Source organism: Phoenix dactylifera, chromosome 3, assembly GCF_051530095.1.
Source record: "Phoenix dactylifera cultivar Ajwa chromosome 3, Ajwa_hap1_PhDact_Kaust_v1.1, whole genome shotgun sequence".
In the NCBI taxonomy this organism is placed as follows: Eukaryota; Viridiplantae; Streptophyta; class Magnoliopsida; order Arecales; family Arecaceae; genus Phoenix; species Phoenix dactylifera.
In genome coordinates, this window is record NC_143192.1 from 54,339,927 (window position 1) to 54,354,322 (window position 14,396).

At 36.7% G+C, this 14,396-nt stretch overlaps 1 protein-coding gene across 1 annotated transcript; it reads left to right on the forward strand.

Moving 5' to 3' along the window:
• Positions 1-1,616: 1,616 nt before the first annotated feature.
• LOC103716257 (uncharacterized) lies at positions 1,617-11,362 on the forward strand. Its single transcript, XM_008804183.5, has 5 exons — positions 1,617-1,726; positions 2,371-2,427; positions 2,517-2,614; positions 10,342-10,658; positions 10,741-11,362. The coding sequence occupies exons 2-5, from the start codon at positions 2,419-2,421 to the stop codon at positions 11,166-11,168; spliced, it is 852 nt and encodes a 283-aa protein (XP_008802405.4). The 5' UTR covers positions 1,617-1,726; positions 2,371-2,418; the 3' UTR covers positions 11,169-11,362.
• The last annotated feature ends 3,034 nt before the right edge of the window (positions 11,363-14,396 follow it).

Below are 14,396 nucleotides of genomic sequence, written 5' to 3' on the forward strand. Positions count from 1 at the left end.
TATGCAATTACAAATGTTGCATGCTCTTTACATGAACAATAAAGTGTATATAAAGGCAAGAGGTAAATCATACACTCTTACACTTGCCACCACTTGTCTATATCACTCAAATGCAATAATGTTGAATTCGAAGAATATTTCAATCTGTTCCGTTCATCTTATTTTTCTACGCAAAATCTTTCAAAGTTTTCTATACTATACAATTATTTCTAAATAATCATGCTTCTAAAAAAACAAAATCCTAGCTATTAAAGCAAGCAAGAAAATATTTGATTACAATTTTTATTTTCAATGAAGCAAGCTTTTCGTGTCCTTCATTTAGTTGAACACTTATATCAATTCTTTTTTTTTCTTCTCGAAAGCATGGCAACTCACTATTTTTCTATATTATAAATAAGAAAATGGAGGCATGTATATAAGAGAACCAAATTAGCCAAACTAATAATTTTTGAAACAAAGACTATTTTCCAAGAATAGATACTACCCAGCCTTCATAAAGAATAATAAGAACAAGAGATCAGATCTTTAACAATACATGTTTCGTACTGCAAAAAGGAGATACAATCTTGGATAGCCGCCGCATCATTCGTCTCAATTAAAAATTGATGTTGCTCATCTTGGAAATCCGAATAACCATATTTAGTATTAAATGTATGATGAGTGATAGCTGTTTATCTCTAAGATGAATGATATGGCGGCTATTTTTTTTGTGGTACATCAGTAGCTCACGTTAAACGAGCATGAGCGCTATCTTTAGCCAAGAGAAAAAAAAATAACATAGGGCTCGTTTGGTTCGCAGGAAAAAGAGGGGGGAAAGTGTGGTCAACGGAAAAGTAATGAAATGCCTTTTGTTTGGTTGGAGTTTTCAAAGGAGAGAGATGGGAAAGTTGTATTCCCATGGGAATATGATTCCCACATTTCATGAGAAAGTCTTTCTCATGAGAAACATGGAAAAGTTACTTTCCCATGAGGTGGGAATCACTCCTTTTTTATTTTTTCCCAAAAAGACCCTTCAGCATTAAAGAAGCATTAAAGACCTAATTTTTATTAAGGGTATAATAGGAATTATACATAACTTTCTTAGGAAAGTGGATGGTCAACCAAACATAAGCACTTTGGAAATTTGTCACTTTCCCATGGTTAACCAAACATGCCAAAAGTACTTTCCTAGGTATCCTCTTCCTAAGAATCTGATTCCCAGGAATCATATTCCTAGGAGGGAAAATACTTCCCGCGAACCAAACGAGCCCATAAAGATAATGGAGCTTCTGCAATCTCAGTCCATAACATCTCTCTAGAATGATGAGCAGTAAAAAAAGCAACCTAGTTTGTAGTCTTGTTCGTCTTTTGAAACATATGGACAATTTGGATCGAGCTGCAATCTGACACCGTAGGCATATGGCAGCTATTAAAGATCTCAACCTGTGCAAACAAATCGTCGCGTTTAACGGAAAAAATGTGCAGTTAAGCGCTTGGGATAACGGTGGGGTGGGTGGGTGGTTTCGATACCGGCCGAGCCGGTCAGATCAGAACGTTGGCTCAACTGGCGATCCAAGCGAGTCGATCTGGTATCCCGAAGCTTCTTCCATCAGATCGAAGTTTCGCGTACGCGGGGTCGGGAGTCAGCAGGACTAACCACCTACGCGGAAGGCAACGGGACTATAAAAGGGCTCGAAGCCCCCTGTCTTCGCTCCTCTCAATCGCTCTCCGCCTTCTCGCTTCCCAGGTACGCTTATCCCGTCTTTCGTCTTCTTCCCCCCCCCCCCCCCCCCCTCTCTTCCCTTGCCCTTTTGCATTATTGTTATACATGGGTTTGGATTCGTCTGATCGCAAGTGTGATCTAGGGTTTTCCTACTCCCGCCCTTTTCTATCTCGTCGTTCGACGCTTTGATTGGTTCTTTGATCAGGAGCAGGAAGGGTTTTGATCTGAATTGTAGAATTTGATTTTGGGTTTTCCTCTTTTTTGATAGAAGATTTTGGTTATTCTTTAAAGATACTATTTTTTTCTTTGGTTGATTTCCATTTATATTTGTTAAAAGTTGGTTTTGTTTTCATGCTTTGTGGATATTCTGTATCTCAACATTCTTTTGCTTTGGCTTCCTTGAATTTGCGGAAGAATCTAGGGTTCGAAAACTGCGGCATGAGATATTACATGCGGAATTTGACATCGTAGCCCCTTTTTTTGTTCCTAAAAAAATTTCCTTTGTTTTCCTGAAAAAATGTATTAGCTTTTCTCCGAGGCCGGTTTTCGAGTTACGCTAATTTATGCTTGTTGGCATCATCTTGCATCTTGAAGTTGATTTATTCGTATGATGAGCAGAGAGATATCGTGTTGAACATGTTTTCACTATCTTGCTATTTCGATTGTAGGTTTTCTTGGTTTGAAGTTCCCGCAAAAGGCTTTGAGCACTTAGAAAGATGGCAGAGGTATTAACTTTCAGATCTTATTTTAGCTTCTCTATGTTTATTCGGGACTCTGAATTGCTTCGATTGAAACTGCTACCTTATCTGTGCAGGACGGTTACAAGGTCAAATTGAATGTTTATGACCTTAGCCAGGGGCTTGCTCGACAGCTCTCAACATCATTTTTGGGGAAAGCTATTGAAGCTATATGGTAAGCATCTATTGCTACATTCGCTGAAACTCATTATATCTAAATTTGAATGAAACAAGGTAATTGTTTGATTACGGTGTTTAGTCGAGTTCTAAGATCATCAACACCATATCTTAGAATGGGTGTATTTAGAGTCTTTCATTAGGAAACTTGCTTTCAACTAATTTAGTTGATAACATGTTGACTAGCTCTTTTTCTTATTCTTCTTCATCTTTTGTCTAATTAATTTTAAGTTATTGAAGTATTTTTTTTTATAATATTTTATCACAATAGTTTCAAAATGGAAGCAATCATTGTAATGTTAAAATGTTTAATTTTGGCAAACTAAAATAGTTTTTTTTCTAAGGTCCGTAGTTTTGGTACCAGGTACCATAAGTACAGTATGGTATGAATTGTATGTTTTTTGGTTTTTTTTTTTGTGGATTATTTAAGGTTTATGGCATTTTGTCTGGTAATGCAGCCTCTTTGAATAATAGTATGACATTTAATTTTGTCTATAAAGTCCCATCTATGCAGCCTTTTTGAATAATAATATGGCATTTTATTTTGTCAATAAAATACCATCCACAGGGAAGAAGAAAAAAAGGAAGGAAAGAGCAAGAAAAGGAAGAAAGAAATGAAGGAAAGAAGAAGAAAAGGAAAGTAAAAAACAAAGGGGAGAAGAAGAAAAAGGAAAGAAAGATATGAAGAAAAGAAGAAGAAAAGGAAGTAAAGAAAGAAAGCAAAGAAAAAGAAAAAGAATGAAAGAAATGAAGGTAAGAAAAATAAAAATGAAAGAAAGAAGGAAGAGAGAAGAAAACAAAGGAAGGAAGAAAGCAGAGAAGAAGAAGAAAAAAGAAAGGAAGGGATAAGTAGAAGAAAGAAAGAAAGGAAATAAGGAAAAGGAAAAGAAAGCAGAAGGAAAAAGGAAAATAAAAAAAGTATAAGGAACCAAACCACCCCAGAGGTTTCGGCTCGTTTGGACCCCTTATTGAGCCGAACACTCGAAACAACCCAACACCACTCTAGTTTGGGTTAGCTTGGTGTACCTTGGTTTTTTCGATTGGCTACGGGAAAAGGAGCCAACTATTGAAAATAGAGAATTTGATTGCCTTTGTATTTTATGGAGGATTAATTGGACTCAAGATGGATTGAATTAGGTTATACTAATCCATATTGAGCCTCTATCCATGTCTAGGTATTCTATGTCTAGGCACTATCTACTTCAAGTGATGGAAAAGGTGAGGCACACTTACCAATTATATTTTACATGTTTAGATGCAAATTGTTGAATGATTGGAGACGAACACTATGTTCATAGCCAATACAAGTTGTATCATTGGACTATTGAATTGGTAGCATAAAAAATGTTGTCTTTGAATCTTGTTAAGAAGCCGAACCACATCCTGATATATGAACTACCGTATCCTAAATCTTGTTAAGGAGGAGAACTTGGAAGGTATATGAGCTTTTACAGCTGCTTTAATGCATTTAGGTTTGGTGAGCTTGATAGAGTCATGCATTGTGACATTTGGGGTTTACAGTTTCTAGATCGCATTTTGTTAGGAACTTGGGACAAGCCTCACAAATGCTGACGAACTTGAGATGCTGCACATGGGGAGTGAAACAGATTAGGGGCATATTTCCAGGTCCGAAGAGGTGAAAAAAACCTTGTTGGGATTTAAAGAGCCCTAAAACCTCAAATGGTTTGGAGGAATTTTTAGAATTATGGGAGAATGTATTAGATGATCCAAGCAGCTGAAACTTGTGGTTTTATTTCATTGGTGAAGCCATTTTATCGTAGGATTTGGTGGCTGAAACTTTCTAGAGCAGCTACTTTTGTAGACAAAGAAGCTGAAAAAGTACTTGGCATTAAGTACTTTTTCAAGAGCTAGTGATGATTAACTATGTGCCTAGCAAAAAACTTGCAAGCACAAATAGTCCTTGTGAAGCCTCTTGGGTCTTAAATTCCATTTTCCTTTAGAGTACTATGATAGCAAACTTTTCTTATTTTGTAATAACTGCGAAGTTCCTTTTATTTTGCTTGTTTTCAAACAAAAGTTTGAGATGTAGAGTGAAATCTTGCACAATTTTCAAAAGAGATCAAAATCTATATAAAAGGTGATGCAAATTAGTTGTTGATCAGATTGCATGTTGTCATGTGGTGGCCTTGTTAATTTTCTATATCTAGTTAAACCTTGTTTATAGCCACTTAATTACAAATAGTTGACAAGGTTAAATTGATGCTGCCTTTGGAAACCTTGATTCTAGTGAAGATATCTTGTTTTGGAGGATCTAGCATGTTGGGCAAGAATTAATGGTAAAGTAGGACTACAAGGTTGGCTACAACTAGACGAGATTTTTGTTCTTCGGGGATTAGGATTCCTACATAGCAGTTATGTTATTCTGGCATCAAAGACACGACTTAAGATGTGAGAGGTGCAATTTAAACTTGCGTAGGGACTACATGCTATTGGTAGGCCAACATACTTTTGCGGTTAGCTTTTCAAGAATTGTTTATTGGTCTTTAGATTGATCATATTCTCGCTTCATAGTCCTTGAGTCATGGATAAAGAGTTGAAGGGCTTCTTGTTGTGCTCGTGTCAATTGCATGTTGGCATGGTACACAGGTGTGTTGTGCCGGTCATAATGCGGTCCCTCATGTGCGAGGGCATGAGGTAGACAACAATGGGTTTATGTCGACCTAAATTCATCTTTATGGCGTGCGCTAAATAGGTAGAAACCTGTACACACAATTCAAGGGTATATGCTCCTATATCATTGCGATATCTTGGTTCTTGTTGGCATGGTATGACATGGTGAATATGCATGATGTATCACAATGCTTTAAACTATGGGATGGATTGATTTTTCTTCGTACAACCAAAGCATCACAATTGATAGTCCTTCAAAACCTTTTTCTCTACTTGATGATAAATTGTCTGTTGTGGAGTGTAATGTTTCACTCGTATTTGCCAATCCAATCATGACCATTATATGTAGGCACATATGGATTACACTTCTTTTGAGAGAGAGAGAGAGTATCTACTCATCTCAACTCCAAAATTAATAATGCAGTATATGAATGAAGATTCACATCATTGATCATGATTTGTACCGCTAAAAATGTCTAAAAATAAAAATCATGTGTTTTGGTGGTCTTTAACCTATGCATCATGTGGACACAAAAATGAACAGTTTCTATTGTTCTAATGTGCTCAAATACGTGATAAAGCATTTATTTGAAAATCCACTTTATTGATTGTGATATAAATGTGTTAAAACATGTATAGATTAAAAATTAAGAAAAATGCTTCGATCATTGCAAATCATGGTCCCCTATCATTTTAGCCATTCATGTTTTCAACAATTTGATGCACAGATTTTAGAGATCATCAAAACACATGATTTTTTGTTTTTAGGCAATTTTAGTGGAATAGCTCATGGTCAATGGTGTGAATTTTTGATGTGGATCTGTACTATTGATTTTGGAATTGAGAGGAGTAGATACCATCTCCTCTCGAGAGGAGCAATGTCCATCTCATATATGTATATGCATATGTATATACATTTGGGGTCATTACATGGTGCAATGATAAAAAGACTTGGATGATATGCGCATAGGTTCGGTCTCGGGGCAGTCACTTTGTGTCAAGAAATACCAAAGGTTAGGGTTGTTCCCTATTTCGCTCGTCACAGGACCCTAAATTGCCGAGACCATAACTAGATAATGGCCTTTATATATGCATATATGTTTGTGCATATGCATGTACGCATGTATGTATGTATATATGTACATGTATTGGAGTATTTTATTTGTTTTGTTAAGGGATTAGGCATGATATATCTTGAAATCAATTCTGATTCTGATCATTGGAAAGAATCATGGGATTATGGATTTGCAGTCAACAGAAAAAGGGGCAATCATCCGAGAGGTGCCCATGAATATACCTTTCATGTGTGTACCTTTAGCTTAATTGACAAATTGAAAATTTACAGCTAAATATAAGTATTTAACATTCATCAAAGGGGGGATGCTCAGGTGTCTAAATGCTTGGTTTACTGTTGATGGTGGATGTAACTGAACAACATTACCAATTATCTTATCATCACATACATATGTTTGAGCCTTGATGTTTTGATGATGAAAAGGGTGTAATGTGTCAGCTGTTCTGCAACTGGGTTTTGCTAACAGCTTTATACTCATAAGCATATGTGAGAATGATCGATGATGATATTAAGTCTGATGTCAAATATTAATTTTGATATAATGAATTTTTAAATTTTGATGTATGCATAACTGTACCTATTATTTGTTTATTGGGGAAGAAACCAGGGGTGCTTCAACAGAACCTTTTTCCATGACTGGGTCAAGCGTCAATAGGCCTACCTGACAGAACTGTTTTTGTTGACCGGATCGAGTATCAAATGTTCAACCACAGTTGACTTATTGCCCTGCCCGGTCATGAGTAAAAATATACATAAATGTCCAAAAAATTATAAAATAACGAAAAATTTTGTAAACACAAAAATAGTTAATATAAAAAAGTACAGTTGCAATTGAATTACTTGGTGAGTGCCTACCAAGCTGACTCTGATTTTCCTCGTACTACAGTTCAGTAAGTAGTGTTAGATTGATGCCTAGATGAAGGCATTTCAATACCTTGAATATGAGGTCCCATCCATACATAGTAGTTACAATTTACACCCTGCTCAAAATGGTGAAATAAAAGAGCCATTCAGTTGCATCCCAACGGAGAAGAATAAGATGTTAAAAGAAAATGAGAATTAAGTTCAACTGCTATTTAGGAAATAAGATGAACACTATATATAATTGGAGTCTCGGATTTAGGATAAGAATAAATTTCAGATTTAAGGGAAATGAGGGTCCAAGGAAAGTCCTGGCGGGACATCCTGCAGGACACTAGGATGGGTTATTATCCTGCGTGTCAGGACCGAACCATTCAGCCAGCATCCTAGTATTCCGATTGGCATGTCTTGGGACATCCCTTGTCCCAAGTGTTGGGACTGGGTAGGATGGCTGCGTGTCCTGTTCTATGAGAAAACAAGGACAGCTCCGTCCCAAGGGATTTAGAACCTTGTGAGGGCTACAAACATTATATAAACGAGCAAAAAAGAATTTCTTAATGTTTTGTAAGCTTCTTTTTTTTCTTTAGCAAGATGCATAATGGCATGCAAATTTACACTCTTCTTGTGAAATCAACCTGTAAGTTATCTTGTGTCATATATGCTATGTAAACAGTGGAAAGGATTTCCTGTCTTCGAAGTCAGAGACATGAACCGAATCTCATTCTATTAGTGAACTAGTTCGCAGCCTCTCAGGATGAAGTGTATGAGATTAAAATGGAGCAAAATAAGTTTAAAATGGAGAATATAATTTGTTGATTTCATTCACATGACACCAGTTATCTAAAAGAGAAACATGAACTGTTCCATACAATAATATGCAGATCCACATCTCATAGTTAACTTCTACAGATTCACATTTCATAGTTAATCTTACTGGGAAATCTTTTCGCTGACAACTGAAACAGCCATTAGAATTTAGAACCATTTATAAATAATGGACCATTGGATCGATACATGCGCACAAAACATAGTATTCACATTTTGTGGTTTTCTTCTTAACAAAGCGCATCATCACGAACTGATTCAACTTTCTAATTCCTGGTTATTGTACATAGCAGACTCCATAGACCATTAATGAAAGCCCGGGCTAAAATAAATGTAAAGAAGGGGAAAGTTAACCATGGAACCTGCAAAGATTTCAACATTTATCATGAAGACGAGGTAGGTTGTCACTGCCTCTTTCTAGGTGCAGGTAAACCATGGAATTTGCAAAGATTTCAAAATTTATTGTTGAGAGAGGTAGGTTGTTACCACCTCTTTGTAAGTACCTATGACCCTGCTCCTAGCAGCTGGCAGGTGATGATCGACCACCTTGTGGTGTGGCAGCTGGGAAGAAGCAATAGCATTACCCTTATCAGGTGCGAGACTCCTGGTATCCGATGGTGATGCTTGAGTCAACTGAAGGATAGGCATGAAACTGGAGCAGTTTGTTTGAGTTGCTGACCTCAGCAGTTCAAATTGGTTTAGCAGTTTGGACGGGTTAAGCGTGTCGGGTTCAAATGTAACCTATCCTGCAGTAGTGGCTGGTGACAGGTCAAGCTGGTTGACTTGTTTGACCTGAATGGGTTTTGAACACATTGAATTAGGAGTTACTGGACAATGAAACTTTTTTTTTGGCGGGCTCATGAGCTAAATTATTGAATACAAATATGATTACATTATTTGTGAAGCATTACATGGTACACGCAATAGTTTTTCATCTCAGCATTTGGTAACTAGATGTTATCTTTTCATATTCACTTGTCATAGGGAGGAGGAAAAACAAACTCAGAAGATTATAATTGTGCCTGTCTAAGTGACACTTTGTAATTTAGACTTTGGGAGGACGGATGTTGGAAATATTAATAGAACCCCGTGAAGTTTTATATCTTTTTGACAAAAACACAGCGCCAAAGAGTAACTGCATATTATTGTAACAAACCATTTTCAACTGATAATGCTACTGAAGTTTGTAATATTTTTTCAATAGTGGGATATATGTTGTCATATGCAAATTGCTGTACTGTCGAGATTTTCATCATGATGTTTTAGGCTCTTAGTGTTGTTTAAGAAGTGAAATGTGCTTCCTTTTAAGCATGGTCCACTGTTTTATGCCTTGGTCATTACGCAATGAAGATGAATAAAATCTTGTTGGAGCTGCAGTTGCAGCTTGTGTTTACAGAGAATCCAAGAATTTTGATGTACTAGATGTATTATAATGTACAACGAACTATGTATCTGTTTGATGAATTATCAAAGAAAAGATTGTAATTGTGTCTAAAATGAACTCAGAAGATTGTAATTGTGGCTAAGTGACATTTTGTAATTTAGACTTTGACGGGAAAGATGCTGGAAAATTTTAATGGAACGTGAAGTGTTATATCTTTTTGGAAGACAAAAAAAAAAGCAGCACCAAAGATTGAGCTGCATACTCATTGGAACAAACCATTTTCAACCAATAATGCATCTGAAGTTTGTAATATTTTCTCGGTTGTGGGATATATGTTGCCATATGCATATTGTTGTACCATTGACATTTTCATCTTGTTGTTTTAGGCTCTTATTGTTGTTTTGGAAGTTAAAAATTCTCTCTTTTTAAGCGTGGTCCACTGTCTTAGGTCTTGGCCATTGCACAATGAAGATTAATAAGATCTTGTTGGAGCTGCAGTTGCAGCTGTGTTTACAGATAATCCAAGGATTTTGATGTAGTAGATGGATTATAATACACCACGAACTATGTATCTGTTTGATGAACTATCATGTAGTAATAACGATATCTCTGTGTGATTACACCTTTTCTGTTTTAGTAAGTGCAAAATTTTTAGTACTTAGAGTATGTAATAGATGATTTGCTGATATGTGAATGTTTTGAATTTAATTACCAATCGATAGTGGAGATCTCAAATTTCCTATTTTTTTCCTAACAATGTATAGCATCACCTTGATTTGGTGAACTAGAGCTTTTTTGTTTTATTTTTTTTCCGCCATTTGAGTTGCATACGCATTTATTGCCAGCTTCTTTTGACTTGGGTATGGATTCTTAAAAATCTGTCTTTATAGCTCTCTGTACTAGTCAGTAGCACTCATTAAGCTTTTGTTATTTCTATAATTCGTAATAGGCACACTGGTGTGGTAGCATATGGAAATGAGTACTACTTTGGTGGGGGCATTCAATGTGATCCGGCTGGAATGACACCTTATGGAACTCCAATTAGGGTGGTGGACATTGGGGTGACGCATGTGCCCAAGGAGGTCTTTGAAGAGTACCTGCATGAGATTGGCCCCCGTTACACTGCTGAGACCTACAACCTTCTCAGCCACAACTGCAACAACTTCAGCAATGAGGTTGTACAGTTCCTGGTTGGCGCCGGCATCCCGGACTACATCCTTCAACTCCCAAATGAAGTCATGAGCAGCCCAATGGGAGCACTTATATGTAAGTCATCAATCCTCAGAACTCAATGAGAATAGGTGACATTATTCAGGGCTCTTAATAATTCTCTTGGATGCATCTGCAGTGCCCATGATTCAGCGGCTGGAAACAACACTGAGATCAGGAGCTGTTCCTCAAGCTCCCCAGTTCGTGCCTCCTCCTGCGGCGCCGCCATCTATACCAAAGAATATTGCATCAAACCCGCCCAACAACAAGAGCTCAGTGCAATCGGATGGCCAAGAAGCTGATTCTGGGAGTTCACCCTCTGAGGTTCAGGATAGCAGGGTGGCCGTTCCACCACCTCTGAAAGCTGCTTCAGTTTCAGAGGAGAAAAAACCTCCAGCGAGCGATCCCCTTGGGGATGCTCGCGGCAGAGTGCAGGAAGAGATCACGAGAGAGTTTGCAGCAATCATGGCAACTGGGACGCTGCGGGCGAGTGAGGCGGCGGCCCTTGCAGCAAGAAGAGTGATGGAAAGGCATGGGTTGTTGAATTTGCCGATGCAGCAGAGTTAGGCTTGTGCCGAGGGATTTAGGAGATTGCTCCTGCTATTCTTCAAAGCAATTGCTTTGAGCTTGTTTGCTGGATTAATTTTTATGGAACTATGATGGATACGCTGTCGTGGACATTAAACTGGTTCCACGTGGCTGCTGCAGCCTCTCTGATGGAAGGAAATCAAGCAAATGAACTTACGGAATTGGTTTTGCAAGTGACTTGGTTTTGGAATTGGTTTTGCACTTGTAATCACTTTGTGGAATGGCGATAGGAGATGGACACACTTGATTCATGAGATATATGGCCTTGTTTCTTTCTTGGAGCACATCGATCGGGTGCCCAAGTGGTATATATTGATGCGAGGGAGGTTGATTTTTTCAGTGGATGGGGATTCGCATGTCATGGTCTGAAAAAAACGAGAAAACAAATAACATCGAGCAGAGCATCTCATGGTCTGAGAAAAATGAGTCAATGAAATAAAAACGGTGACTTATAAAAGAGTTCTTGGAGATGAGAAAAGAATACCAAAGAGGCCTTAAATGGATCTCTCATGTTCAAGTCTCGTGCTTGGGTGGTAATCTTCAACAAGCCTTTGGTCTATGCTGCTATATTACACTCCAGGAGTTTAGTCTAAATTTTAAAACCTTTATTTTAGGGCTAACTTAAATTGGTTAGACATTATGTAGGTTAGTCTTGGGCTCGCTTTTTTAATTAAAGTTGTGAGGTTTTGTGCGAGCATATATTTAATCTTACAAGTTTTGGATTATAGAATATTCTCGATACTATGGTATGTTCATTATCTAGTATACAAAAAATATTCTAGATAGTTGTCTTGGATACAAGTTTTGAAGTATAAAAATATTTTCAAATATATCCTTTATGGAGGTATTTTCATATTTCGATCAAAATGTCCAATTATAGAATTCAAAGTTTATTAGGCTGAAACATCTCGTGTCATTTTTCTCTTATGCTCTTCTTTCTTTCTTTCTTCCCCAACCTATCAGTCTTACCACGACGCATTTGACCTATGACTATGATGTCAAAACCACTATCAGCAGAGTGAGCTGACCATGTAGCATTGGCAGTTGTAAGTACCATCCTTTCACAAATACCTTCTTGCCTTCCCTTCTCCCCATTCGCTCTCTCTCGGTTTGAACCTTCATATAAATTGAAAAGATGATTTCCCATATTTTCATCATTTTCACTGTTTACTCTTTGCATGATTCAAATCTACATTGGTTGTAGAAAATCCTAGTAGTCAAAAGTTGGTGGAAGAAGGTATAAGAGCATAAAGCAATGTATTTGTGAAAGAAGTGAAGGGACGCATATAGGTTCCCAATTCTTCTTGGTTGCAGATTTTTTGGCTAATAAAAACATATTTGGTTATAACGTCTATAGTTGTACTAACTAGTTCTAACTGCTAGCTAAAAATATTAATTGTAATAGCTACAGATGATTAGTTACAACAGCTAGCTGAAATGACTGGTTATTAATGGCTAGTAAATTTGAATTTTGAAACTCCGCTTTGTAACGGTTAAATGATAATGGTCATATTCAAAAAAGTTAGATATATTAAGTCTCGCGAATTATTTTTGAGCAAATTGTTATGCTATTTATAGTATCTAGCTTTGGCAAAGCAATCATTTCTTGCAAAAAATTCCTACAATGTCCAAACATTTGAAATAGTTAAAATTTGAGCTATCTTTTTTTTTTTTATAATTTAGAGTAATCACTTAGTGCAACTCTCAGTTGCCCGAGATTTTTTTTTTTCTTTATCGAATTTCGGCTAGAGTATCTAAATAGGGCATTAGTGTTTGGAGGGCCATAGTTGTTTGGGCGAAGGGCTGGAGAAAAAAAATATAAAGAAGAGTTTGAGGAGAGGATGAGATAGAAAAAGAGAAAATAGGTAAGTAGCAAAAAAATTCTAAGATTGCAGTATAAAGAAAAAAAAGATACTGTATCTTTTGCGAGATGAGATAATAAAAAGGGAAATAGATAAGCATCAAAAAAGATTCTTAAGATTGTCATACAATATTCTAAGAAGAAGAAGAAAAAAGTATACTTTATGGCATGATCCACATAGAGATACTCTTCATACGTGGTCCCTTTGTCACTCCAATTTTTGTTTTCCCTTTTTGGATAGAAAGAGAAGCTGAAACTTTTTTAATTAAAGTCCTACAGATTTTGGAGTATAAAATATACCAATACTATGGTATGTTCATTATCTAGTATACAAGATAATGAACATACAAGTTTTGAAGTATAAAAATATTTTTTCCTATGCTCTTCTTTCTTTCTTTCTTCCCCAACCTATCAGTCTTACCACGACGCATTTGACCTATGACTACGATGTCAAAACCACTATCAGCATAGTGAGCTGTCCATGTAGCATTGGCAGTTGTAAACCCTGCCTTCTTGCCTTCCCTTCTCCCCACTCTCTCTCTCTCTCTCTCTCTCTCTCTCTCTCTCGGTTTGAGCATTCATATAAATTGAAAAGATGATTTCCCATATTTTCATCATTTTCACTGTTTACTCTTTGCATGATTCAAATCTATATTGGTTGTAGAAAATCCTAGTAGTCAAAAGTTGGAGGAAGAAGGTATCAGGAGCATCAAGCAATGTATTTGGGAAAGAAGTGAAGGGACGCATATAGGTTCCCAATTCTTCTTGGTTGTTGACTTCTTGGCTAATAAAACATATTTGGTTATAACGTCCATAGTTGTAATAACTAGTTCTAACGGCTAGTTAAAAATATTAATTGTAATAGCTACAAATGATTAGTTACAACAGCTAGCTGAAATGGCTAGTTATTAATGGCTAGTAAATTTGAATTTTGAAACTCCGCCTTGCAACGGTTAGATGATAATCATCATATTCAAAAAATTTAGATATATTAGGTCCCGCAAATTATTTTTGAGCAAACTGTTATGCTATTTATAGTATCTAGCTATGGCAAGGCGATCATTTCTTGCAAAAAATTCCTACAAATATCCAAACATTTGAAATAGCTCAAATTTGAGCTATCTTTTTTTTTTCCGGAGTAATCACTTAATGCAACTCTCAGTTGCCAGAGATTTTTTTTTTCTTTATGGAATTTCGGCTAGAGTATCTAAATAGGGCATTATTGTTTGGAGGGCTACAGTTGTTAGGGCGAAGGATGGAGAAAAAAAATATAAAGAAGAGTTTGAGGAGAGGATGAGATAGAAAAAGATAAAATAGATAAGCAGCGAAAAAATTCTAAGATTGCA

What these genes read in the sequence shown, in the direction of transcription:
- LOC103716257 (XM_008804183.5), top strand. An exon ending in AAAGCTATTGAAGCTATATG is followed by an intron (nt 2,615 to 10,341) that starts GTAAGCATCTAT and finishes AATTCGTAATAG; the next exon opens with GCACACTGGTGTGGTAGCAT. An exon ending in CCCAATGGGAGCACTTATAT is followed by an intron (nt 10,659 to 10,740) that starts GTAAGTCATCAA and finishes ATGCATCTGCAG; the next exon opens with TGCCCATGATTCAGCGGCTG.